This window comes from Symsagittifera roscoffensis, chromosome 8, assembly GCF_963678635.1.
Source record: "Symsagittifera roscoffensis chromosome 8, txSymRosc1.1, whole genome shotgun sequence".
In the NCBI taxonomy this organism is placed as follows: Eukaryota; Metazoa; Xenacoelomorpha; order Acoela; family Convolutidae; genus Symsagittifera; species Symsagittifera roscoffensis.
In genome coordinates this window covers 42,323,441-42,350,792 of record NC_087069.1, presented here as the reverse complement: position 1 = coordinate 42,350,792, position 27,352 = coordinate 42,323,441, and the positions used below count along the sequence as shown (strand labels likewise).

At 37.4% G+C, this 27,352-nt stretch overlaps 1 protein-coding gene across 3 annotated transcripts; it reads left to right on the top strand.

Moving 5' to 3' along the window:
• The first annotated feature begins 1,236 nt into the window (after nt 1-1,236).
• Nucleotides 1,237-27,352, top strand: LOC134852798 (probable serine/threonine-protein kinase DDB_G0282963). Of its 3 annotated transcripts, none has more exons than XM_063868583.1 (15): nt 1,237-1,286; nt 1,541-1,694; nt 2,211-2,238; nt 2,384-2,530; nt 2,799-3,096; nt 3,553-3,674; nt 4,055-4,212; nt 7,976-9,146; nt 18,939-21,075; nt 21,427-21,610; nt 23,389-23,517; nt 23,871-24,183; nt 24,371-24,511; nt 24,811-25,624; nt 26,158-27,352. In XM_063868583.1, exons 2-15 carry the CDS (start codon nt 1,632-1,634, stop codon nt 26,192-26,194), a joined length of 5,742 nt encoding a protein of 1,913 aa, XP_063724653.1. In that variant the 5' UTR covers nt 1,237-1,286; nt 1,541-1,631; the 3' UTR covers nt 26,195-27,352. The 3 variants fall into 3 exon arrangements, with proteins under 3 accessions (XP_063724653.1, XP_063724654.1, XP_063724652.1); XM_063868584.1 differs by having other exon boundaries at nt 1,541-1,698; nt 2,215-2,238; nt 23,871-24,177; XM_063868582.1 differs by having other exon boundaries at nt 1,541-1,698; nt 2,215-2,238.

Sequence of the window (27,352 nt, the reverse complement as noted above, 5' to 3'; positions counted from 1 at the left end):
GGGTGTCATCACAAGTGGATTTTTCCTTGTAAAACATTTTTTGGGGATATTGCCCGGAACTACTTATTTCGTTCAAGTATTTTTGTATGTCACTGAATCGTCTACTGCTTGTTACTGTTTCTTCGTAAATTGCTTGATCTTCAGTCAATGCTGTTTGAAGTTTTTTTTTTCCAGTTTTTTGTGTTTTAGGAAAAGGCTTAAAGTATGTTTGTTTGAAGTGTTTAAAGTGTTTAAAGTTTGTTTTTGCCAATCAATACGCCGTTTTAATGTTTGTACTCTTTTTAGCATGTGAGACGTACTTGGTGTCACCCACGGGGGAGAGTTGATCTGCCTGATGTAACCTTGGGTACATTGTTCTTTATTTTGTCCAATAACCATGCATACCACTGACGCAGGAGCTCATTTACGTTACTGTAACATTACGGTATGAAAGGTACCGTAAGGCATTTTCGTACAATCTGGTCGAATGTCACAAACAATTTTTAACTGTGATAATGGGGATGTCCAATGTTCTCAATCTTTTGAGTATGTCTGTGGTGTTGGTTCGTTTTAAGTATACTATTGCTGCGATCCGGTGACGCAGTCCGTGGAGAGTCGAAAGCAGTAGTTCTACTGAACAAGGTTTACAACTGTTGCTGTGGTGGGGGGCCACAGTATTGTTGATCAAGTCGTGCCACAGACTAAGTTTGTTTTCCTTCTTCTGGATCGACTGGTAGTTCTTTTTTGTAGCAGGGTTGATGCTCAATCCTCATACTGATGTCTGGATGGGGAATATTTTTCGTTGGAAATTTCTAGGGGATGCGTCGATGGCCGCACGAAAAGAGCTTGCGCCAACAAAGTGCACCATAAGTCTTCAACTGCAACACCTAGAGCAGCAGGACTTTGCTGTTTTTCCGTTCAATAATGCGATTTTAGATTTAGCTCTAGGGCATATATCTGAAAATACACAGTTTGTATACGGGGAAAGGAATTCTATTTTTAAAAGTTTATCACAAATGTTACATCCTTTTGTAATACTTTGAACAAATTGAATTATATTACTGGCCGTTACAGTAAATTTTTTGCAGTAATTCTGGCTCATGTTTTGCCTGGCAAGAGGAGAGAAGTTCCTCTGTGTTCAATATTTGCTCAAATTAAACGTTTATAGCCGGAAAAAATGGCGATTAGAAACTCATACTGATGAGAATTCCGTTACCCTCAGGTTAGAATGTTGGAGTGTTTTCAAAGAGTATTTTCAGGTTAAAATGGATCGCACGAAAACATCAGTTAACAATTGATAACATGAAGTAAGCTTGCTTCAAACAGGTGTACGGCAAATAAGACGACAACCTTTTTTGTTGGGAATTTAAGACGACGCTACACACAACTATACATAATAAATTGCTTAAATTGAAACAGTTCATTTATAAAAGTTTTACCGCTCATTTGTTGTCTTTAATGTCCTGTCGTCCTATTAACGTAGCACCTTTCAAACTATCTCAAATTACATTGCGACTTTCTCCGATAGCAATGCAAACTTGAATGTTTTTTTTTTGCATAGTGAAGCGTTATGTTAATCGTTAACAATCCAGACGGCGAATCTCTAATCGAGCGGCCACAATGGTTTCAACATTTTGAACAAATTGTCTGTTATGTCAACTGAGCATGAAGATTTGCTGCAACCAGGTGCAGTAATTAAAGAGCGATGGCAAATAGTAAGTTCAATTTTTTCGATAAGATTTATATAATTTAAACCTTTAAATCTCTGCAATTTTTAGTACTGGTTTAGAAGCATAGTCCAGTTTAAATTTTAGTTTAGAAGTATGGTCAGATAAAAGTCAGACAAATCTTTTTTTTTAAAAGATAGTTTCTCAGTTTAGCCAGTGAAGTGATTTTTTTGGCAGTTGCAATTTAAAGAAAACCTTAGTGGCAAACCCAACGACGAAATGTGCAAAGTTTCCTTTTGCTTGCATCTGTTTGACGTACTACAAACATTCCATTTTAAGTGGTTCGGCGAGATCACACTTCCAAACGAGCTTTTGAATGGGACTAATCAAAATCGGCTGACCATACTTCTAAACGAGTACCCAGTTATTTTTAAGCTTCGCGTGGGTTCAAACAGTGACAATATTACAAACATTTCGGTTCTTTTTTTATAATTGAATTAATGATAACAATTTTCTCTCGAACAGTTGAATTGCATTTATAATTGACGAATTCTTGCGTTTTAGATAGAGAAGATCGGAGGTGGAGGATTCGGTGAGTTTGATATTTGGCTCTATTTGTACACTCTTCATGAGCACCGCTTAAACCCTATTTTATTCGGTTAAAAGTATGAATCGTCCTGAGGAATAGCTCGAAGTTGAACGAATTCTGATCATGAAAGAATTTTACCCCTGTTTAGGCGAAATCTACCGGGCGCTAGATGGCAACACCAAGGAAATCGTGGCGGTGAAGCTAGAGAGTGCCAAGCAGGCCAAACAAGTTCTGAAGATGGAGGTGGCAGTGCTGAAGAAACTGCAGGGAAGGGACCACGTCTGTCAGTTCATAGGTCTGTCAGTTCAAGAATTTCGCAACTACTTTTAAAAGTTCATTGAAATCACTGTGTGAATAGATTTTTTGATCATGGGTTATTTTCTAATTTTTTTTTCAACAGCAACAGAAAGAAGTGTGAAATAGGACGAATTCTGCCTAAAAAATTGGTGGAACGAAATCTGTGCCAGTGCCAGTGCTTTATGCAACCGTGTTGCAATAATTGTCCAATAACTCCCGTGTCATCTAATAATAATGAAATCTATTACTAAACGATTGTTTTTTAGGTTGTGGACGAAACGAGTTCTTCAACTACGTGTTCATGTCACTGCAAGGGAGAAATTTAGCCGACCTTCGTCGAAGTCAACCCAAAGGCTGCTTCACCACTCACACCACAATGCGACTTCTATACCAAATGACGCACGCTATAGAGAGTGTACACGACATAGGATTTCTTCACCGAGATATTAAACCGTCTAATTTTGCAATGGGCGGGTCCCCGACTAACAAGCACAAAGTGTTCATCCTGGATTTTGGTCTGGCAAGGCAGTATACAACGGCTAATGGGCAGCTGAGACAACCTAGGTATGTTAAAGGTGTTTGAACAAATGTTTGTTCAGTATGGGTCTTCAGAGTTCTTTTTCAGCGAGATGAATATTTTGCCCTTCCAGATTTCACAAAAAGTATTCCAAAAATCGACCAGTTTTTCGATCTGATTCGTTTTGCATTGATTTCATCTGCACAGTTGCTGAACATTTAAACTTTGCATATGCAGTGAAAAATTGAATAAAAAACGCGAAAATGCGGCGGGTAATTGGAAACTATATCTTGGTGTATCGAAGAATTGATTCTATTTTTTTTTGCCTTTTCTTCAGGATAGAATTTCAGTAGGCTTTCACATGCCTCCTGTATATCCTCTCCTGATTTTCATAGTTCATCAAATCATTGTTGATCTAATGCGCTTGATTGAGTATAATTATATTTACATTGGTTTTTAGGAAAAATAAGTTCTTTCTTTGATATCCAGCTTTGCTCTCTTAGGTCCACTGCGGGATTCAGAGGAACTGTGAGGTATGCCTCTATGAATGCACACAACAACAAAGAGATGGGAAGACACGATGACTTGTGGTCTCTATTCTACATGATTGTCGAGTTCGTCACAGGTGCGGCTTTGGTGTACTGGCTTAGGAGTACTAGCTTAGAGCACCTTTAGCTTAGAGCACGAAGCTGCTAATTCGTTTAATTTTGAGATCCGAGACACAATGTATTTCAAACGACAGCTTAAAGTTCCGTAAAGTAAAATTTAAGTACTTTAGGGAATTCTAGAATGAAAAAAAAGTGGTTACTTCCACTGAAAGTCGTTATAAAAGTCGTTTGAATTTAAAGCATTTTTGTTTTCAGTAAAGTTTTGTTTTCATTTTTTGTAAAAGTTGGAGTGATGGTTAAGGTGTTTTTGAACTTTTCTATTCCGACGCGCTAAAGTTCTTCAATTCAAGTAACTTTAATTCAAATTAAGCGCTGGATTGTTTTGAAATTGTTTCAGGTTCCCTTCCATGGCGTAAGTTCAAACAGAAGGAGCAGGTGGGAAAGGAGAAGGAAAAGTATGACCACAAGCGGTTCCTAGAACACCTGCCACAAGAGATGACCACCTTCTACAACCACATAACACTACTCCAATACGAGACCAAACCAGACTACCAGGTGAAGAAGCACAGACTTAGGGGCGCCTGAAAACGGGCTGTAAAGTTTAATGGCGTTCGCGCAATGCGATTTCATTTTGTTTGTCAATGAACTGAATTTTACTGTGAATGGAATCTAAATTGCACACAATTGGTTATTACCCTTGTGATAATAGGTTGTCTATTATCGTTGTGTATTATCGCTAGGGTAATAGGTGTCTATTATCACGACTGAAATTCCTTTCAGTCGTGATTCGCCACTTGAGCCCTTGCAACCCGGTACTAGACTTTTTTCCATAATTAACTTTCTTACACTATAGGTGGTAGATGTAGATAGGTAGCTTTTGAAGGTAGTAGATGCAAATTTTCGCCTATGATTTTTTTCCCGACCATTTGAATCATGAGGAGGAACTTAGTATTCGGGTGTGTTTTAGTTTTTTCTTTTGTTTCCACGCAAAATCAGGTATCACAATGACTCATCGGAACGAGTCGGGTGATATACCAAGATGAAGTCCTTTCAGTCGTGATTTGAACGACATTAAAAAGTATCCAGAAAGTGTTCGCAGTAACCAGAAAAACCTTTTTCTGATATCGATTCATCTTTGACTGGTTATTTTGACGATTGCGATTAGCAAGCGTTATCAAATCGGAACATAGGCTTTTTTCGGGTTAACAACTAGATTAACAAAATACCAGTTGACTCACTAATGATGCTGCTGACTTGCTAAAATTTATGAAAATTCAAATTTAAATACCTGGTCCTTTTTACTACTCATGCTATATCTAGAACTCAAACCATTGTATGTGTAATTAGAGTTTTGACATTAATATTTTACTGATGGTTTTTCGGGTTCATGCTTGTCGACTGAAGCTCTTTTGGGGTATCGTTTCCAAATTATGTTGTCTGCTTTGCATACGCGATTTATGTAGCTTCCGTGGATCCTTTGTGGGTGTAACATGAAATTTTTTTCCGAAATGTTTTTTGACGAAAATTGCTGGCTGAGTTTTCAGCTTGTTGGATGTCGGCTTCAATTCTGTCGGCCTATTTGTTCCTTCAAACTTCAAGTATTACTTTTAAGCTAAATAGGATTTTTGCACCATTTTTTTAGAATGCCCAAATTCAATCCACTTAGACCTCTTTGAAAAACTTAATTAAATTCAAACATGAAAAAGCATTTTTTTTTGTTTTTTTTTTGTTTTGTTTTTCTACTTCCTTCTTCAATTGTAACATAGTTCGGAATTCTGTTTGCTTTTTTTAGCGTCTTAGTGCACTCATCCTGTAATTCTTGTATCGCAAGTGGTGCGAAGCTCAGCTTCTCCTCTGTGTTGAAATTTAAAAATAACTTCTCCGACCTCTTAAAAAAGTTGAAAAAAAAAATCATGAATTTTTTTTCTTTGTTGTAAAGTTTGTTCAAAACCTGATCTCGAGACGTCTTGAGAAGGATGCTGTTCTTTTTAATTCTTGTTGGGAAAGGTATTTGAAGTACCTAATTGAACCGCATTTTTCATGTTTTCAATCAATTTTTTGTCAATAGATTGTTCTTTTACTTTAAATGCTTGCTAGTCTTTTAATTTTGTAGAGCGATAACATTTATCAGCAAGAGACTCGGGTTTAGGAGGCGTTAAGTGCTATCATATCACAAGTTAACTTTAAAAATTTTTTATTCATTTTGCTCGTAATTTTTAGATACTTTTCATTGCAAAAGAACAAATTTAGTTTTTTTTAAACTATTTGTTTCCGTTCGCTTATTGTTTTTACGCCAGCGAGCAGCTAGAGTTTTAGCAATAAGCGTCTTCTTTTCTAACCTAACTCGCAAAAAAAGTATTCATTAAAAGTGTTCATTTTTGCTATAATCACGATCTGTAGCATTGGAAATTTCATAGCACCTGTTCTTGGCTTTATTTGTTGCTTGTGTTTCTTTTGGGTTGCGTCCGTGGCCGAGTGGTTGGTGCGTGAGACTCTTAGTTTTTAGGTCAAGTAGGTCGTAGGTTTACTATTTGTATTTAGTACATTTGATGCAAGTTAAACTTTTCGTTTTTGTATCTACCAAAATTGTCTGATGGCGAGAAAATGAGATGGACGACAGTGTTTTAGCCAGCATTATTCATTATGCTGCTTTTTGATAGCACGTGCTTTGACATTCGAAAATTAATAAGTTGATACAGTTGATGAATTTCAAAATTAATCAAATGAACCGAAAAAAGCTAATTGTTTCAAACAACATAACAAAAATAATAACTCGATTTCAGAAATTTTTAACTCAATATATCTTGCAATTTTTTAAAATGTATAATATATTCGTAATTTGGCTTTGTGCTTTCCATTTTATTTCATGCAAAGTTAGCGTGGATGACTTCAATTTGTTATATCCCAAACTATAATATGCAAAATTGTGTCTATTTGTGTTTGGTGCCTTGGCAATATGGTGAGACTCTAATTCTCAAAATCGCAGGTTCGAAGCGCATACGTAGCAAAGTTGTACTAATTCGAGACTTATTTCTATCTTGTCTCATTTTACTTTATAAAGCTGCTTTTTGTCGTGTTCTCGCTAGTGTTTGCGAAGCGAAGCTTCGCCGCTGTATAAAAAATCTCATGTTTTTCTGCTTTTAAAAAATCCCACGTTCGTCGTGTCTGCATAGGTTGTGTCTGCTTAGTTACCACTTGGTCATTTTTGTGCTAATCTAATGCTGCCCGTTATTCTGCCGCAGGTGAAAATATGAAATTAAAGGATATTAGTTTGGTGGCTCCGTATCGCAAGTGGTTATTGTGAGTTTCTGCTGAGTTAATTATAAGTTCATTGCATTGGAAATTTTTCTGAAAGAAATTGTGAATTAGAGGAAAAATAATCGTAACAATCTTGTAATTTACAGGGAAGTTTATATCGGTTTTGCGAAAGTACTGTGAAATTTTGACTGGAAAACATGGATGAAAGTTTGCAAGAGGCTCAAGTGTTTTTTTTTAGTTTTTTCACATTTGCGATAAGCAAGCGTTATCAAACTGGAAGAGAGACATTTTTAGGGTTAACAATGAATTCAAACTTCAATGAGTGTTCGGTAAATAGCCTGAAGGTGAAGAAAACGCCTAGTACGGCAAAGGTCGTGCGTTCGAATCTGACCAGGAACTGTTTTTTTTTCAAACTGGAAATATTCTTTGTTGCCACAACGCAGAATTGATTGTTTTTTTTTACGTACTTTTCAATGTAGTAGCTTCCGCGTTTTAAATTAATCCTGCATTTTTTAGTTTTACTATCCATGCCATGACTATATTTTGCTGTTTTTCTAGCTTAAAAACTTTAATCGACTGAATTGATTTCGACTTATATTCCAGCGGCTTAGTGACCTATTTTGGGGTCATTTCACAAGAAGCATGTTTTGTGCTTCACTCCGGATCGCACTTAATGCTAGAATTCTCAAAATATAATTTATACTTCAAAGTTTTTTATAACAACATGTATTTTCGATTTTATGAGAAATTATTTAAGTTTTGTCGGCTCAGTTGCTGCTTGTTAATTATTTCATGAGATTTAGTAAATTGCCGTCGATTCGGTTTCTAAACGTGTTTACCGCAAAAAAAAACATAATACCAGACATTTGAGTTTTTCAAGTAGGTTTTTGAATTTTTTTTGTCTTAGTGGCTTTATTTTCATGTCTGCTAGCTTTCACTGCTATTTTTTTTTGTTGTATCGCATGTGGTGCGAAGCCTCTGTGTAACTTTTTTTTCGATTTTGCCGATTTCGAAAGACCTCATTTTTTCCAACGAACCATTCAATTGAAAGTGTTTTCAGCTTCTGAAGAGCAGCTGCAAATCATATCTGGATCGCTTCTGCCTCCGAGATGAAGACCCTTACGACTGGGAGGTACCCGGATCTCCGGACTCCAGAGCCCAACAGTCAATCGAGAACCAGAAACCCAGCGGATCCGCCCTCAACCCAGATCAGAAAAGCACTGGAGTCGCTGACAACAGTTTTGGTGGTGCAGATAAGAAGATGGCTTTTACTTCATCGGGCCACGTTCCCTTGCCAACTGGGGCGACTAGCGAAAAGATCAAAATGAAACAACTTAAAGTGAAACCCTCGCCTCATTTGAACTCAGCAGGTATTGATATTGATTCACCACCAGGTCAAGATCAAAATTATCCAGAAAGTCAGGGTCAGAGCAACGTTGCAGGGGGTTCAGGCATGACAACTGGGCAAAACCAACCTCAACTTAGAGCACCGATTGTAGGATCCTCGAACGCGGGTAGCTCCGGAGGACCTTCAGGGGGTTTCTTGTTGCCAAACAAAGCTTCGATGTTGTCGAAAAGTAACAACGATGGTACTAACCAGCCTCCGAATCTGAGCACTACAGGTGTCGGAGGCATGACCTTTACACATACGAAGAAGCTGAGCCGGGGCAATGATTTAAGTGGTGGTTTATCTTTGTTAAATGTGAATAACAATAAAAGTGTGTACTACGCGGATAGTCGAATAGCGGATAAAGATACATGTGCAGTTATGGAAGTGAGGCATTCTGAAATGGAGGGAATGACTCATGCTGCTTATCTGGACGGGGAGGAAGGCAATCTTAGCCGTGATTACCTTCAAGAAGAGAAAGAAGAACAAAAAAACGATTCAATTGATGTTTCGAAACACCTGCAAGACGATGACGAGGATCCGGACTGTATCGAGAACAATGCCGGCCGTGAAAGTCTTGGAAACGGCCAAGGATCCCCGCACCTTAATGCCGATGATTTGGATAAGTCAAATGGAGTGATTTCGAATAAGTTTGCTCTTGCGGATAACGAAGATGACAATGGAAGTAACCAGTTTGTAGAGCCAGGTTTAGTCAAGATAGGAACGAATAAAGATGACATGCAGTTGACTGTGTTGACTAACAACTACGCAGATTCGAAACTGTCTCCAAACGTGCCTTACCCGAACTTCTTGAACAAAATACCCGCCACTTCGCCCCTCTCAGGTAATTCTATGTGGCGAGCAGTTTTGCAAAAGCGTGTGTTCAATTTCAATTCAAACTCATTTGCTAAACGGGCAGTAAATTACGCTCCCAGATAACAAAAAAAAACATGAATCGCGCAAAAAACAGACTTCTTGTATTAAAAATGGATTTTTCTTTCAGTATTCTCCGTGAAACAAAAAACATTAATTTATATATTAATAATAAATAGATTGAATTCCAGCAAAATCCCAAGTCTCATTACGCTTGCGATTAGCAATCGTTATCAAACTGGAATCACTGAATCATTTCTGCAGCAACCAAACATGTTCAATTTCTTAAAAATTCAATTTGAAGTACTGGGTATGAAAGGTAATAAATAGTGGACGGCTAAGGGACTACGCTCGAATCCGGTCAGCACCGTTTTTTTTAACCTAAAATTATTATCGAATTTACAGAATTTACCTACAAGTGATCGAATTTACAGAATTTATTAGAGAGGGATGGGACAAAATATTGGTTGGTCAATCATGCTTTATTGATCTCAAAAAGCATTTGATACCATAAATCATGATGTTTTTTGGCAAAATTGAACAAATACGGCTATAAAGGTCGAATTCATTGTCTTCTGAAAAGTTACTTTACAAACTGGTTTCAATTTGTTCAAACTGGAAAACAAATGTCTTCTAGGCTCACTAGGTCATGTGGAGTACCGCAAGGGTCAATTTTAGGTCCGTTTTTGTTTTAAATATATATAAATGATCTTCCGAAAATAGCAGAAAGATCTGAGGTAGTTCTATTTGCTGATGATACTACAATATGCAATGCAGAGAAAAATTATTGCGATAACTTTGATAGCCTGTTAAATAAAGTGGATAGATGGTTTAAAATGAATGGTCTCAGTGTCAATCCTCGTAAAACTCAAATAACGAAATTTGGTCGTAACTTTTCAAAAGAATACTTCGCTTTTGGTACTTCAGTTCAAATTACAAATTTGTTTTATTATTTAGGCATTTTTGTTGATAATAAACTTACTTTCAAATTTCACATTGAAAATGTGTGCAAAAAATAAACTAAACTTTGTGGCATTGTCTGGAAAGCAAGGTACATTTTTTCTAAACAGCACATGCTTCGCTTTTACAAAGCATATGTAATTCCTACAATCACTTATGCAGTTTTAATATACGGCAATACTTAACAATCTCACCTTACCGAGATAATGAAATCACAAAAAAGAATCTTGAGAGCAATTTGTTTCAAACGTAGATATGAATCAATCAAGGAAAGTATGGACGAAAACAAATGCTTACTGTTTTTGATTTATTATTTTTAGAAGTTTAAATACTTGTTTACGGAACTGCGATCGGACAAAAAAAATAGTTTTGTCTGAAATTTACTCCGAAAAAATGGACGATGTACCAGGAGCAAAGCGAAAGGCGTAATTAAAATGACGAAATTTTCTTCAACCGCTAATCAGAGATCGCTTACATTTAGAAATTTGGTCGTAACTTTTCAAAAGAATACTTCGCTTTTGGTACTTCAGTTCAAATTGCAATTGTGTGTAATTGTTTAGGCATTTTTGTTGATAATAAACTTACTTTCAAATTTCACATTGAACGTGTGTGCAAAAAATTAACTTAATTTTGTGGCATTGTCTGGAAAGCTAGGTACTTTTTTTCTAAACAGCACATGCTTCGCTTGTACAAAGCATATGTAATTCCTACAATCACTTATGGATTTCTAATATACGGCAATACTTTCCAACCTCACCTTACCGAGATAATGAAATCACAAAAAAGAATCTTGAGAGCAATTTGTTTCAAACTTATGTATGAATCAATCACGTTAAGTATAGACGAAAACAAATGCTTACTGTTTTTGATTTATTTTTTTAGAAGTTTAAATACTTTTTACGGAACTGCGATCGGACAAAAAAATAGTTTTGTCTAAGATTTACTCCGAAGAAATGGACCATGTACCAGGAGCAAAGCGAAAGGCGTAATTAAAGTGACGAAATTTTCTACTACCGCTAATCAGAGATCGCTTACAATTGGAAATGTGCAGGCTTTTAACTATTTAAAACAAAATGACTTGATACCCTTTAATATACGTGAAATGTAACAAGTTAGCTGTTTGAGATTCTCTAAACAGTTTTTTCAAATTTGAGAAAAAGACAATCAGGACCTCTATGAACTGTTTTTTAACTCCAGTCCCTAAAATAATTTGTTTGTTGTTGATGCCGGCTCTTTACTCTCCAGGATATCCTACTCGATGAGCAGTACTGCTTTTTAGCATCTCCCTCCAGGCATAACATAATGCTTTTGGCGTTGTATATGTAGCTGGTAAAGTAATTCAAATTCAAGTTATTATCAAACAATGATCGGCCTATGGGTTGTCAACTTCTGGTTTGTCGGCTTAGTTGCCACATTTTTAAAAATCTTTCTTGTGTAAGATTGTTTTTTGTAACTGAAAGTGTTTTGTGATTCTTTGATGTAATATGTTATTTTTACACTTGCGAGAGCAATTGCTTGTAATCTGGAACCAGACTTTTTTCCCGTATGCAATTTTTCTTACACATTTGTAATTGAAATTGATGTTGCTTTTTATCGAATCTTAGTAAGTTCAAGGCCTCATTGCACTTGGTCTGAAGGTAATGCTGTTGCTTTTGAAAAGTCAGAGGGATTTGAGTCCCGGTCGGAAAGTTTCTTCTTCAGTGTTTTAAGTTGAAATTCTATTTCCGGGAAAATTGATTAGTCGGGTTATAGTTTGTCGACTTGTGTTGTCGTCTCAGTTGCCACGCGACATTTTTTATTCATTCTAACCAATTTTCACAATAGCCTCACTTGTCATTGATTAACTCCTGTAGTTTTTCTAAGTTACTATACCTTACTGGTATGTTTTCCGGTTTTTTGATTTTTTTTAATTTGAAAGTTTATTCGGCCTAAATGATATCGGCTCTTGTTTTGTCGATTTTAAATCGTTTTCTGCTTTTATTTTGTTCGTTTAGTGAACCTAATTTGCATCGGTATAAGGATAAAAAGTGAAAATTCATGTTTTTCTTACATCAGCTCGGCTGGTAACATAAAGGTTAAAACTCAAATGTTTTAATCGCTCAAAGTTTTTTGAACAATTTCCCTTGACATTTTTTGTTTTCAGAATTAATTGGCGTCTAACTGCGAGTTATCGGCTAATGAACGCTTGAATAACACTAAAAGATTGTTTATTTTTTGTGGCTGCGTTTCTAGTCTGTTTTTCAGAGATTGATTTTTCGTCATCCAAAAAAAATTGAATTTTTTATGACATCCTTATCGTTTGGTGTTTTTGTTTTCGGAGCAATTGGCGTCTAACCATTTGTCGTGGCTTAGTGGATGCTCGGAAAATACTTAAAACGGGCTTATTGCTATTGTTTGGGTTTCTCGTCTGTTTTTCTGTTATCGATTTTTGGCTATTTCAGTTTTTTATCACTTAGTTCTTTCATCTCACTGACCATTCAGCATCTTGCAATGGTACAATTTCGTTGTATCGCAAATGATGCGAAGCTCCGCTTCGCCTGTGTGTAACAAATTTAGCAGCAAATTATTTTAAATTAAACAGGTTCAAACGAAGCTAGTATCTCTACCTAGTATCAGCAGCAGGCATTCGCCCTCACGACGCTGACCCTAATGTCTGGGTATTACAAACAAATTTTTTTCTTTCCAAAGAAAAACCCCACTAGACTGTAAATGAAGAGTTAATTTGATTGGATATTTTTAAATGTTAACCTAATTTTTTATTGTACTGTTTCAACGCAAAGTCCCGTAGTACCATCTCTGGTAGCAGTATTTGGTTTGTTACCATGACATTATAATAATAATAATAATAATCATGAAGGATTTAGGATAAGTTCCAGTGGAATTGCTTACTTGCACTTTCAGTTTATTGAGTCTCATAGAAATTCAGTTTTGCAGTATTGATGCAGTTTGTGCAGTTGCAGCATAATCTCCAGGTGCAGGGGAGGTTTTCGTTGAATTTCGCAGTGAAGTAGCGCCAGTAGATAGTTGACAGTTCTTCTTTGCATTGCGTTGATTTGATGACATCTTGGTTGAGATGTCTATTAAATATATTTGAAAGTGAACATGCTCGTTGCCAAAAATCAGATTCGCATTTTCTCAGTCGGAAGCATTTGCTGGTATAAAAGGGTATTGCGTGTGATCTTGTTATGCCTGTATCAATAATCTGTACATACTTCTCCCAATCAATGTCAGTTTTCGAGTTGATAATCCTAGCAAAAAGTAAAACTACATGCATTTCATGATATAAGGACAGTGATAGTAAGTGAAGTCTTTGAAGACGCGATTTATATGAAAGGTTGTTTGTGCCTAATATCCAGATACTTGCTCGATGTTGAACCTTCTCAATGAGTGCCAGTTCAGACTTAGATGGTTTCCAAAGAGACGATGCATAGCTGATTATTGGCACTACATATCCTCTGTATGCATTCTTCTTAGTGCTTATGGTCGAGCTATTGGCTAGGTTTTTTTTTAAAGAGAAGAAAGCTTTTAGCGGATTTAGTTTTAGCGTGTTCCGTCCAAGACAGGTTGTTTGTGACTATAAGTCCAAGATCTTTCATAAGATCCGTTCCTGGTATATTCTGTTTTTTCATGCAAACAGACATACTGCCTTTAAACTGAAGGGTTTTGCATTTACTTAGGTTCAAACTCATGAATTTCTTGGAGCACCAGTTCCAAATTTCATTCGAGTCGATATTCAGGGTTATTGCGTTATCTGAGACAATTTTATAGTCGTCAGCATAGCCGAAGCAGTTGGACATGGCCACCGTTGGCAGGTCATTTATGTACAAAATAAACATGAGTGGGCCAAGTATTGATCCCTGCGGAACCCCACTTGTTATTGGCAGTAATTTTGAGATGCAATGCCCGATTCGCACCTGCTGGTATCTATCACTGAGATAATTTTTCAGTAGACCAAGGCACGCGCCCTGAAGCCGGTATGAGAAAGCTTTTCAATTAGTTTCAGGTGGTTGACTTTATCAAACGCCTTTTTAAAATCGAGATACAGGGATGAAAGGTTATTTACATTCTTGTTGTCGTACATTAGATAGATTTCGTGGAGATAGAGTATGATGTTAGTAATGGTTGAGCGTTTCGTTCTGAAACCGTGTTGTGAGTTATGCAGCAGTTTTTGCACCTTCGAGTACATTTTATCAAACATCAGTTTTTCTAATACCTTCGATGTAACATTCAGAAGACTGATTAGCCTGTAATTGGAGACTACCTGTTTGTTATTTTCCTTGTGGATAAGCACTATTTCACTTACTTTCCAAGTAGATGGGAATTGCTGCTTGTTCGCAATCGTATTGAAAAGTAACATTAGTGATTTAGAGATGGAGCTCCAGAGCTGTTTAAAGAGCAGGTTTCCCATTCTATTAGGTCCTTTTGACTTGTTTATGTTAAGATTTTTTAAAATGTCTTCTATTTCGATGATATTAAAATGAAAATGATTTAGGAGGGTCGTATTATCACTGTCTAGGTTTGAATCATATGGAATGTTGCTGTAGACGGAATGGAAATACCGGTTGAAAAGTTCAGCTTTATCTTGGTCGGAGCGAGCTTTTTCACCATCGAGATACATTTCACTAGGCACAGTAGTAGAACGCCGAACGTTACGCAGATATTTTTGAAGTTTATCAAAACGCCCTTCTTTGAAAAGTTCTCTCTCATGGTTTTGCTGATCCATCAGAAGAGCATAGGCCAGCTTTTTTTGCGATTTTTCCAACTTCCTGAGGTTAGCTTCGCTCGGCTTTTTAGTAAAATTATTAGTTAATGTAGCTCGGATTTTAATAAGATTAGAGGTTGAGGGGGTTACCCAAGGCGCCAGGGACAGCCGATGTTTAGTTTGTAAGGGAATGTGCTTTGTTAGAATACTATAAATCCACTGGTACCACAGTCTAGTCATAACATCGACATTGCTGTAGCAGTATGGCATGAAAGGCTCCTCAGCTATTTGATCGTTTATGGCTCTCCAGTCGGCTTTGGTATAAGCAAACTTTGCAAAGTCGAGTTCAATTTCATGTGGTCTGTCGCGACGGAACGATTCGTTAGACTGAAATTGAATCCTTGCCTTGTAAGGCAAGTGATCGCTGGCGAAGTGGCTTTTCAGAAAGTTATCAATGCAAACATCAGAAAGGATATCCCCAATATTGCATAAGATCACGTCCAGTAAGTATTTTCTATGGTCGATTTTAATCGCTTGTTCATAGTTAAAGCTGCAGAGAGCATCCAATACCACCTGTTCATTTTCAGCTCTGGATGTCAGTGTAGACCAGTCAGTTTGTGCAAAATTAATGTCTCCTAATAATATCACATTTCGAACTGAGTTTTCTTGTTGCACATATCTGATATGGTATCTGATATGGTTTAGTAGTATCATTAGTTTATTTACTGACCAGCAGTAAGAACTGTTTGACGGTGCGCTATATATGCAGCAGAGTAACAAGGGAATTTTGAAGTGAAGTATAGTGATTACACAGTCTGGTGAGTCAAACATGATTCTCGTGTGGGTTATATTCTTTTTCACTCCAATGAGGACTCCTCAATGCTTAGTATTACCATTTTTACTGGGACGGTCACTTCTATGTATATCAAACTTCGGCAGAAAGAGCGCTGCAATGTCTAAATTTTCGGTGAGCCAGGTTTCCGTAAGGCACACTATATCATAGTTATCATTAACTTGTAGACTATTTGAGAGGTCAGCTCTTCTGTTGTAATCTAGGATGCTTCGTACATTGAATAAAAGAACAGTTGCGTAGTGGTTTAGTCAATCATTAGCCTCCTTTGGGTCCTCATAGACAACCCATTTGTTGTCTTGTCGTATTAACAGTTTCCCATCGCGGATCCTGGGGTCTTTTTTGTCAATTTTTTCGTTAAAAAGTTCGCGACATTTTTGTAGCGCCACATTTTCTAGTGTTGCTTCCTCTCGTGATAGCTCACGACTGAGATAGACTGGCTTGCCGTACGTTTTTAGTTTGCTTGCCGAGGAAAGAATAAGCCGGCGCTGCCAAGGATTGGACACTTTGACTAGGATTGTTCGGGTTTTCGTATCGTTTCGTGGTCCAAGTCTCAGTAAATCGTTGATGTTGCAGTTAACTTCAATGTGGGCAAATACTTGCTGGATTTCTGAAAGGTCGTGTTCCTGTCGCTTTCTAGGATCTCTGTCGTCTGATTCTTTGATTCCTCGCACTCGTATTCCCTCAGGGACCATTGTTGCTTCAGGTGTTTTGCGAATGGTTGCTGCTGGTTGATTTACTTGCGTTGTTTTAGGTGGATCAGATTTATCGATCATTGCAGTTTTGATTTCGAGAAGAGAATTTTTGAGTTCAATAATTTCTTTCTCGATATTCGTAATTTGGCTTTGATTGGTTTCACTTACCTCCATTTTTGCAATGAGAGAAATGATTTCATCGCGTTTGTTTTGCTCCACACAGTCATTGCACAATAGCATTACATTTGTCTTCAATTCAGTTATTCCATCTATTGCTGTTGAACTCAGATTGGTACATTTTTCGGTTAGGTGAATTTTGCAAGAGCAAGCTATACAGATGAAAAGTGGGTCACGTGCACGCACTGGTCCTTTACATGTTTTGCAGGCTTCATCGGAAGCCGAAGTTACTCGGGAACGAGTAGCAACTTTCGCTTTATCGACCATTACAACGACTGGGAGAATAGATAGGTAAACCTATGGTTCCCGAAAGGGGAGTCCTGCGGTTTACTGTTTCTACTCTGAGGCTGGGAACAGATATGTAAACCTATGGTTCCCGAGAGGGGAGACCAGCAGTTCAGTTTCTATTCAACGAGAAAAACTTACTTAATAGGTGCAGTTGCAATTCCGAAATCGACACTCAAATGTTGCCAGGTGACCTTCTCTATTGAACGAGTCCGAGTATTTTGTGTACAAAATCTTGTTTTTCAGGATGCTCTGGATACCTCTTAGACCCTCTTTGTTTAGATGGTCTTCGTCTTCTTTAAGATGGTATATGCAGTAAATTTTGTAGCACAGACCTCTGTATTTCCAGTTTCCTTTTTTTGTTCTCAGAAATCCGTTCACGTCTGATGCTCTCTTTCTGTACTCACCGCGATGTGGAATGCGAAGGATAAAGATTTTTGGGGCGCGTAGGGATAATTCGTCTGCTAATTTTGAAATCTCGTTGACTATGTCCTGTTCGGAGACAAGATGGTACGTTGTGTTCGTATGCGTCGTTACCACCAATGAAAAGTACAATTAGATCGTATTTAGCCTTTTCCGGCAAGAAGTCGATCACACTGCCAATCCGAGCTCCAGGTAGAGACAAAATGTTGAAATTCGGGAAAATTAGATTCCTTACTTGAGAGTCTGCAATCAGCAGGTTTCTAGATGAAGACGTTCTGAATTGATGATAACGTCTATACATTTACACGGAGCAACCACGGCTACTCCGGAGAAACATTAACCTGAAAGCAAACTATTTAATAAGTTGGCATTGATCCAATTGATCATATTAGTTGGCAAAACAAATACGAGATTATAGTTTTGCCAAAATTTGCACAAGCATTCCTTGTAATTCTGAAACTCGCTATTCGTAGGCCCCTGTAACCGGTATATTCAAATTTCTTGAACTTGTTCACTTTATGGTTACGGCTTTACTAACTTCTGATTTTGTTCTACTAATTTTTAACTATTCAATTTTTTTTCTTCTTTTTAGTTTTTGATCCATTGTATTCAAAATAGGGTTAGTTTCAAAAAGTTTCAGTAATACAAGATTCCAGAAATGCAAAATGCTTCATGGTGATATATTTTTGCTTTGGAACTTGAAAGTTGATTTTTTCAATAAAGTTTTTGTTTTGGTTTCTTTGAGCTCATGGACACATTTCGCAATTGCAAGAATGCGCGTCTTGTAATTGGGAAATAGATTTTTATCCAGTTAACACCATAAGGAAACAGCAAATCTGCAAGAAACTGAGCTTGGTTTTTTGTTGAAAATTAACAGCTTGCAGACTACTTCTAACTTTGTGTAGAGGCTATGCAGTTGCCTTTGCAAACTCAGGTCTGAGGTTCGAGTCGCGGTTTTTTTTCAGATAACAATTTTTAGCGATTTTAGTTTTCAGCTTAGTGGCCGTTCGGTAATTATCCACAGATTACAAGCTGATTTAATATTGGCGTCTGTTTTTTTTAATTTTTTTTCGAAAAAGCATTCTAATTTTTTCCTAAAAAATCTTTCAATGTTTTTTTTTCTTTTTTGCGTCAACTTAGTTCTTTCCGTTTCATTTTTTAATCGGTAGCTTGCAGCGGTACAGCTTGCAATGCTAAAGCTTGCAATCAGTGCCCAGCTGTTGTCTGGGTTTCAATGGAGAGTTTTTTCAAACCGAATTTCATTCAGGATAGGAATGCGGATAAAAAATAATTTTAGGGTCAAACTTTCTAAATAACCAGCGTTTGTGTTTTAGGTGTTTTTTTTGGAGCTCGCGAATTTCTATTACCATGTAGAAACCAAATTATATTTTCTAGTAACAATGTGAAAATGGCGCGGAATATCGAGGTTGACTCATAGTTTCTAAGGTAGATTCCATGTTCTCAATTTGTCAGCGGTATAAGAAAGTATTGGGATTGTTTAAGTTTTTCATATAAATTTTTAAATAAAAAAAATGTCAAGCATAAGAAGTTCAAAAATCCTCGGTGCTTTTTTTAAATACAATCTCATTTACAGAATAACAAACTTAGCGCGTTAATTATGCTCATTGTTGAAAAGTTTCTGACATAAAAAAATGTTTTTTTTTCTTTTAGGTACCTCAGATAAAACAAAGTTGACCTCAAATAACCCAGACCCACCACTCCTCTCTGACGTCATCAGAAACAATCAGGAAGAAGGGGGTGTTGTTGATTTCCATAACGACAAAGTGCAAGATCATACCACAACAACTCCTGGATATGATTTCGAACATCAATCGTCGGGACTGTTGAAACCAGCAACACCTCCAATTGACGTTGATTCTGCGGTAACACCTCCTGACGATAATACGTCTCAAAATAGAAACCAATTTTCAAACGAGAAACAAAAAGCGGAACGTGAAAGTAAGCAGTTTGCAGAATCATTGAATTCAGCTTCAAAGTTCAGCTCAAAATTAGATTCTAAAGAGCAGAAAACAAGCTCAGCCTACTCGGGTTTAACAAGCAGTGGTAGGGCCAAGCCTAGAATTCCAACTCCGGTTCCAAAGAAGCCTGGAACCGATTTTGGCAACTTGTTCAAGCAGCTGAAAAGTGGTCGGAAAAAATCTGCAGATAAACCAAGAGGGTCGATTAAGGCTCTGAACCCGCAAGTTAAACAACAGCCCCATGAAAAAGTGCAAAGTAATGAGAACTTGAATAACCCTGAAAATAAATCAAGTGGCGGATCCTCGCAAGTGCCTCACAGGTTGGAGAAAAAAGCAAGACGCCAATTGCCGCAAGTGCCCCCGGCCCGTGCCCAAAGCATGGATAATTTAGACTCCGCCCCCAATTTGATTGACCCTCCGAGTAAAAACCAAGAGCACTACAAGTCAGTGCGAGACGCTGTTAAACATTTCGAATCGATCACTGACCAAGAAGGCGACAGTGGTATCAACTTAGTGTCTTCAATTCCTTTAGAAAGTACGACTGCCAGGCCCTTGCCAGGTGTAAAAGAGCATCAACAAAGAACCTACTCATTAGGAAGTGCACAATCGCACGGAAATTTAGTCGAAATCAAACCTCTTTTTAACGTCAGCAGTGATAATTTAAGCTCGAATGATCGCGAAAGTGCAAACAGTACTAAACCTACAGGCGGCACGATATCATTTCGCGACCGGATTAATAATCTTCGTCAAGATATGAACGGTGTCAAAACTAGTTTGTCAAGTTTGACGGGAGGAGGTAATAATGTAGATGCGAAGCAATCCCCGCAACAATTGAGCAATGCCTCTGAAGGTTCCCAGGTGTCCTCGGCAACAACGAGTAAAAATACAAATCAGCAACGCAGGCCTTTAAACGTCGGCAAGCGATTAAGTCTAACGAACGCACTTGCTCAGGATGTTGACAAACAACCGTTAGTATCTAATCAACCGAAAAATACCTCAACAGTGCTGCCGTATAGTAAAGATACCCCCTCGAGTCCCCTATCAAATACCGCATCAGGGCAAGAAGCTTCAAATACTTCCAGAAAAACTTCCGGCGTTGGTTTGAAATTGTACAACAGAATGCCTTCAGACGCTGTGATGCATAAAATGGAGAAGGATTTGACAAGGTTGAATCTGATTAGTAATAATTCGAACACACAGCAAGGAGGTTCGAATCCCACTGCGGTCCAAAAAAGTGAGATGTCGGATTTTAAATCGGATGCGAAAACTTCGACAACAAATTACTCCAGCAGTTTTCTGGCTAAGAGAGAGGTGAGTCGAAGAATCAAGCACGAAACAGACTCGGGTTATGTTTCAAAAGACACGAACAAATCCGACTTCGAACCGTCGACGAATGAAAAGTCACGAGACGAACACAAAAGTAGGAATAATAAAGAAACGATTTCTCCGACCATGGGAATCGGAGCGAGTGTGTCGTCCAAATTAACAACTGCAAATCATTCCAATCGTAACACTACCTCTAGCTATACTACCAATACATCAGCTGCTCAGAAAGCAAACGCGCCATTATACATGAACATAAGTAGTGAAATGAAAAATGTTGGAAATGCAGGAACAAGCGATCTGCTAGAGAGTTACTATCATCATCATAATCCTCATCAAAACCAGAATAATGCCAATGAGTTTAATGTAGTTAATTTGGTTAGTAGTAGTACTAACCAGGAATACCAGAAACAGCAGCGACAACAACAACAAACACAGAACCAGGGTTTAGCCCAACGGGTGGGAGAGAGCAACAACAACAACAACAACATCAACCAAGGTCAAAGGTAAGAGCTTGTGAAATCTTATTCTTTGAATCCGATTTAAAAAACTAGCTTAATTACAAGCTACAAAAATCATTGATTTTTTGGCTCGACGCAAACTCGTCCTGTCTTTGCACACGTGACTTTTAACTCATAGCTCGGTGTTTCGATAAGTTTTATGAGCCGCGGTTGTCTCTATAGAGTTATTCTCCTACAATAACAGAACAGAGGTTAAATTGAGTTCGCAGGCAAGGTTTCAGATCCATTTATGATCTGGGCAAGTGTTATTAGCCAATTTGTAGGTTTTAGCAGGTAATTTTTTGATCTTTGTTCTACCAAAATAAACCAAAACTTCAAAATTGATGTGATTTAAAGATCGGCAGCAGTGCCTTCGCAACCAGCGGAAAATTCCCAATATCATCACGTTATCAGAACAAGCAGCAGCCAGAGCAAGAGCAAAGGAGACTTACTTCGGCAACCAGAGTGTACAAACCACATCAGCAGTTCAACACTAGTGGCCAACAACAACAGAGGGCACAACGGAACAATATCCAGAGAAGTAAGTGCTGTTAAAAGTCGATTGGGCTCCAGAAAAAGACCAGAGTTAAAGATTCAAGGTTAAATGCAGTTCGGAGGGCCACAGGGCATATTACAGCGGATCTAAAAAAAAACAATGAACATGAGTTTTCACATTGTGTTTTTAAACAAAGAACACTCGTAGTACTTCGAATGCGGTATCAAATCTAAGTATTTCCGTTTTGATTAGAATTCCGAGAAGTATTTTTCTTATCATTGTCTGAGTCTCGTCGAAAAACTAATCTCAATATCTCCATTTTCATGGTTTCAAATTTCGAGCTACCATTTTTTATTCAAAACGTTTTTACCATTAATAAGCAAGCTTCAGTTTAAGATGTACAAGAGCCAAATTTCATGGTTTAGATACAAGTCAGTGATTTACATGCAATTTTTAAGCGTTATTAGAACTGTATCTGCTCAAGTAAAGCCTAATCAATTGATGCTTTTTTGTTACTAATTATCAAATCGGCATACAGACTTTTTTCGGGTTAAAAACTTATTCATAATCTTGGTTCATAATGAATTCAAATTTTCACGCGTCTCCGGCGCACTTAGTCTGGAGGCAACGAATACGCCTGGGACAGCAAAGGTCCTGGGTTTGAATCTGACCAAAATCTGTTATTTTTACGGAAGTTCTCCGTTTCAAAAAAATTGTCGGCTTATTATTTGTCTGCCTATGTTTTGTCGGCTTAGTTGTCACATCTTAAAATTTTTTTCTGTATGCAGTTTTCATTGTAGTTATTTTTGTGTGTTCCTTTTCTCCTGCAATTTGTAATTTTACCTACATTGACTTCGTGTGTTTTCTTTTTTTGCTTCGGCCTTTATTTTGTTGGCTTACTCACCTAATTTTGGGCCGGTCGAAGGACGAAGGAACCATAGTTTGTATGCTTTCCTCTGGATTGCACGAAACGTTAAAATTCTCAGAATAGACTTAGATGTTCAAGTTTTTCAAGACAACAAATTTATTTTTGCTCAATTTTTATTTTATTTTCATTTAACCCCATCGAATGTGTGTTCTGGACGTGTTTTCTGCAAATAGAGTATCATTTCAGACAAAATTTGAAGTGTTTTAGTTGTGGTTGCTTCGAAATTTTTTCCATTGAGTTCCTTTGTTTCTATCAGTATCTGGTAATGCATTGTTTTAATTGTATCTCAAGTATTGCGAAGAAAAGCTCCGCTTCGCCTGTGCCTTTTTAAGTTTAATTCATATTCATTTGCTAACCGGAAGGCAAACTGCGCTCTTTTAGTGAGAAACTGCAAGTTGTTTGAAAAAACGTGAATGACTCTTAAATTTTATTTTTTCGATTTCCAAGTTGACTAATGAAATTACATATTGTTCCAGTTTTCTCTAATTGGGCTAGTTTTGTAGCCTCAATGACATATTATTTTCTATTTTACTTGAGTTCATTGGCACTTTTTCAACTATTTGTTTGCTATGCTATAAAAAGCATGACGTGGAAACAAGAACAATATGCAGTTTTTTCTTTGCAAAATTCAACTCAAATATTTTTATTCAGCTGAAAAAAACTAGGCCATTTTATTTATCTTCAAAAACGACAATTTAATGCATTAAATATTACTGCCATAAAATTATAATCAAATATCAAGGTGTTCAAACGTCTGTCTGAAACTTGTGAGGTCGGGCTTGGTACCCAGAGCAAATCGTAAGATACCATTTTTAAACGAGCTGTCGAAACCTCTTATTTAAAGAGTTGATGAGGAGCTGACGTCTTAGTTACTTCAACATTTGGTGTGTTCTAGCTATCGCCTCGTCCAAACTCAATGCAGCTCAACAACAATCGCAGTCAGAGGTCGACTTCTTCTGATCCAAATGCCAACCATAAATCATCTGAAAGGTCTCCTAAAAGTGGAAAAGAGTTTTCCAGTGAGGTAATGCTCAATTTTAAATGAAACTTTGGCAGGAAAAAATTGGGGCACTAGAATCATAAACAATTTTTCTCTTTTTTCAGTAATATTTTCTTTCAGTGGAAGTTTTTAGATCAAAGCTGAGAATTTCCTGACGACTTCTGTGCATGCGAATACTCCGTTGCTCTGAAAGCGGCGCTTGACAGTTTAATTGCATTCTACCTAATAACTAGTGTTTTAGATTTAATATAACTGCAGAGTTTTTGTTCTTTCGCTTTTTCAACTTTTGCGTTTTTTGGAACTTCTTGCTATGGCTGCTGGTTGGATGGAACTTTCTTTTCTACTTGCTGAGCTTGGCTACTCCTGTTGTTATTTAGGTATTAGTCAGCAGAAACCAACTCATGGCGACTAACTGGAACTTGAATCTGGACGACAGTGTTGAAAATTTTCTAGACGAAAGTCAGAAAATTACAGCAACGACGCCAATAGGTAGAACAGTTACTAGTTATAACTACTTCAAGTTAGCACCTCAGGATAATAACTACTCGAATAACAGCAGTAGTGCGTCCAAAAGTGAAAGGAGACTCAAACCTGATTCTTCTTCTGCGATGCTTAATGGACATGACTCGGTGAAAGATCACGAGAAGAGTTTGGAGGATTTTATGACTACTTCGGAAACTGGAGGTAAAGGTGAGCACTCATATTATTTTGACATTAATTTTATATAAAAAACAACATATAATGGCGTGATTTTTTCGCTCAGATTCAATATCAGGACACTTATTTAGATAGTTTAATTTTTTGCTTTTTCACGTTCGATTTTTTTGAAACTTTTTTCGTCACAGTGGGATTTAACAGAGAATGATATTTTGTACAGGAGGTAACTTGGAGGGAGTTGGCTCCGAGGCAGCGACTGACAAGTACTCCAAGTCATGGGGCTCAGGACAGAATGGGATGTTGAAGAAACTGAGGGTGAAGTTCGGACACGCCACACAGAACGACACGGATAACCAGAATGGTGAGACCAATTTGTTTTGGTGAGACCGATAAAATGTGTTATTCTGAATCATTATTGCGATGCGACGGAAGTGTTTCATTAGATTTGCTTTATTTTTAAGACAAAAACTTGGACATTTTTCATGCAAAAATTCACACTTAAAATTTCCTTTTCCTATTTTTGTTGGGACAGTTTAAGTCAGTTTTCTGGAAACCACTTCAGAAATTATCCGACTTTGATAATTATGTTTGCTCAGGATTTAAACTGCCTTATTTGAGTTAGTCGAACAATTTTGACCAATTATATAAAATATTTTACAGCGGCATCTGATTCTCCTCGCAAAAGCAGATCAAAAAGCATAGGCAGTATCGACATCTGTGGTCTGAACAACTCCAAAGGCAGTCCTCTGAAACTAGTCGATAGTCCTCGGAAGTCGGCGCGGACTCCCAGGTCAACGACCCAAAGTAGTTTTAAATCCATCCTGGAGCAAGCTGAAGATCTTGTGGATAAAAGTAAAGAACAGGACAACACAAGAAGTGATGTGAATGGGAATTTTGAAACTGGCCGAAAATTGACCGAAAATTATACTGAAGACTCCTCGTCTTCTTTTCTCCCCCGCTCTCCCCCACCCGTAAACAAAGTGACATCCAGCAAACCACCCTACAAAACGAGTTCGATAACATCTCAGAACTACGTAACGTCTCCAAGGTCGGCAAGGATATCGGACTCCATCATCGGTACGACTCCAACATCAACAAGGGCTTTGGACTCCAACGTCGGCACGACTCCAACATCAGTACGGGTTTCGGACTCCAACGTCGACAAGAACTTCGCGAGTGATGTGGAAGACTCCAACCTAGCAAAACAGACGCAATCAGTAGGGTTCAGTGACTCAACAAGGGCTTATGCATACCCGAAAGCTCCTCTGGCGGCCCTAGAAGGAGATATTTCATGGTGCAGTCAATCAAATAATACGACGACGAATTCTGCAAGAAATCAGCAGCAATCTTCTCAAAAACAGACTGACGATGCAATCAACAATAATAGTTTCAGTGCGACAAGTAATGCACTGCCACGACCGCCCTCGGAACCACCGAAGTCGCCCAAGACGCCGAGTAAAAACAAAAACGTCAGGTAATTAAATTTTCATGGTAAAAGGAGGTAAAAAGGCATTTAAAGCTTATTTTATAGCTAATGCCAAATTGTAGGCAATATCCTTATCGGTCAAGAATTCAACGAATCTGAACGAAGTTAATTAACCTAAAACTGCTCATTTCGACGTCGGATTTTAGCTTCTCTCAGATTTCCACACATAAAAACCATTTTAAAAAAACTAATTAACCTATAAGCTGTAGTTTTGACCGATTAAATTGCTCAAAGTCACCGATATTGCCAACAATTTGGCATTATCTATAAAATTAAAGTGATTTTGATTTAGCTCACAAGAAACGATGGTCATTTTTTTCTGGTCCTAAATAAGCATAAAAAACATTTAGTAACAAACACAAATTGAGATCAACAAACTCTGTGATGGGCCTATGGTTTGTCTTAGAGTTACAGATAAAATAGTGTTTATTTATATTAAATATATTTTTTTCATTGTTTCGAGCATTATCAGTGGATTAAGGGTTGCACAGAAATAGCTACCAATTTTGTTTGCAATTTAGGCGACGACGCTATCTGCTAGGCGGAAAATCCGACTAACTTGAGAGAATTCTAAGTGCCAACCCGCCATCTCGCTTTCACCCCCTTTCGCCAATCCAAGAAGTTTACCTAATCATTATGAGGGCAATATTAGTTCAGTTACCGAAAGGCATTGGTCAGACGCAAAACACGAACCAAGATTCAAAGAATCCGGAATTTTGTGAGCTTTAAATGTAAAATCGGAGATTCATTGCTATTGTAGCAAAACTGGAGAAGCATCAGCTGGTTTCAAAATCGATGGTTTCAGCGTTAGCTTTGAAAATTTCTGAATCTAAAAAACTTGGTTGTGGTTCCCTAAAAATTCCTTAAAATTTAGAAGTAAAAATTGATTTTTTTTTCAAACATTTCGTTCCATTTATATCATTCTGGTGCTACTATATCGAATGTATTATTGTGCGAGATTTATACAAAAAACACTCCCTAATTTGGGTTGTAATAGGCGTAGAAAATTGGGTTGTTTCTCATTGGTTCGCTAAAATTGCTGGGATTTTTCGTGTTATATTTGACCTCACTCGAACTTCTGCTTGTTTGCAAATATTCAACTTTGTGCTTTAGTTAATCAAATTTTGCTAATTTGAATTGTTTTGTCGCGCCTTAGGTAGTGGTCGATCTTATTTTGAAGCAAAGCAGTTCAATCGCTCATTTTTGTTTGATTCAAGAAAATAGCATGTAAAACGTCGAGATAGTTTCTGTTTTGGGTTCCAAGTTTTGCTTTTGAAAATAGCTTATGTTTGATCGGATTTAATGAATTCAGACAAAATTGTGTTGAAACAGTTTTCCATTATCGGGTCGTTAAACAGAAACCTCGATTGTCATTTTCTAACTATTTCTGTTCAAATTCGGGCTCAAGTATTTCGAAATTGTCGGTTTTATGCAAATTTCGAACTATCTTGTTTTTGCAAACCCATTAAATTGTATCATTAGTTTAAAGATCTGAAGTTAGTGCGAAATAGTGATTCGTTTGTTAGAAATCCGGAATGCAATGCAATAAACCTATGCTGAAACATGTCGTATCATCACTGTAAATATCTTCTAAAATTATCCTCTGCTGTCTTAATTATAGGAACTGGGCCCAATTGCGTTGAGTCTCACAAACGCGTTTTGTAAAACTATCAAAAACCATAATCAGAGCAAGATTTTTATTGGCTGAAAAAATCC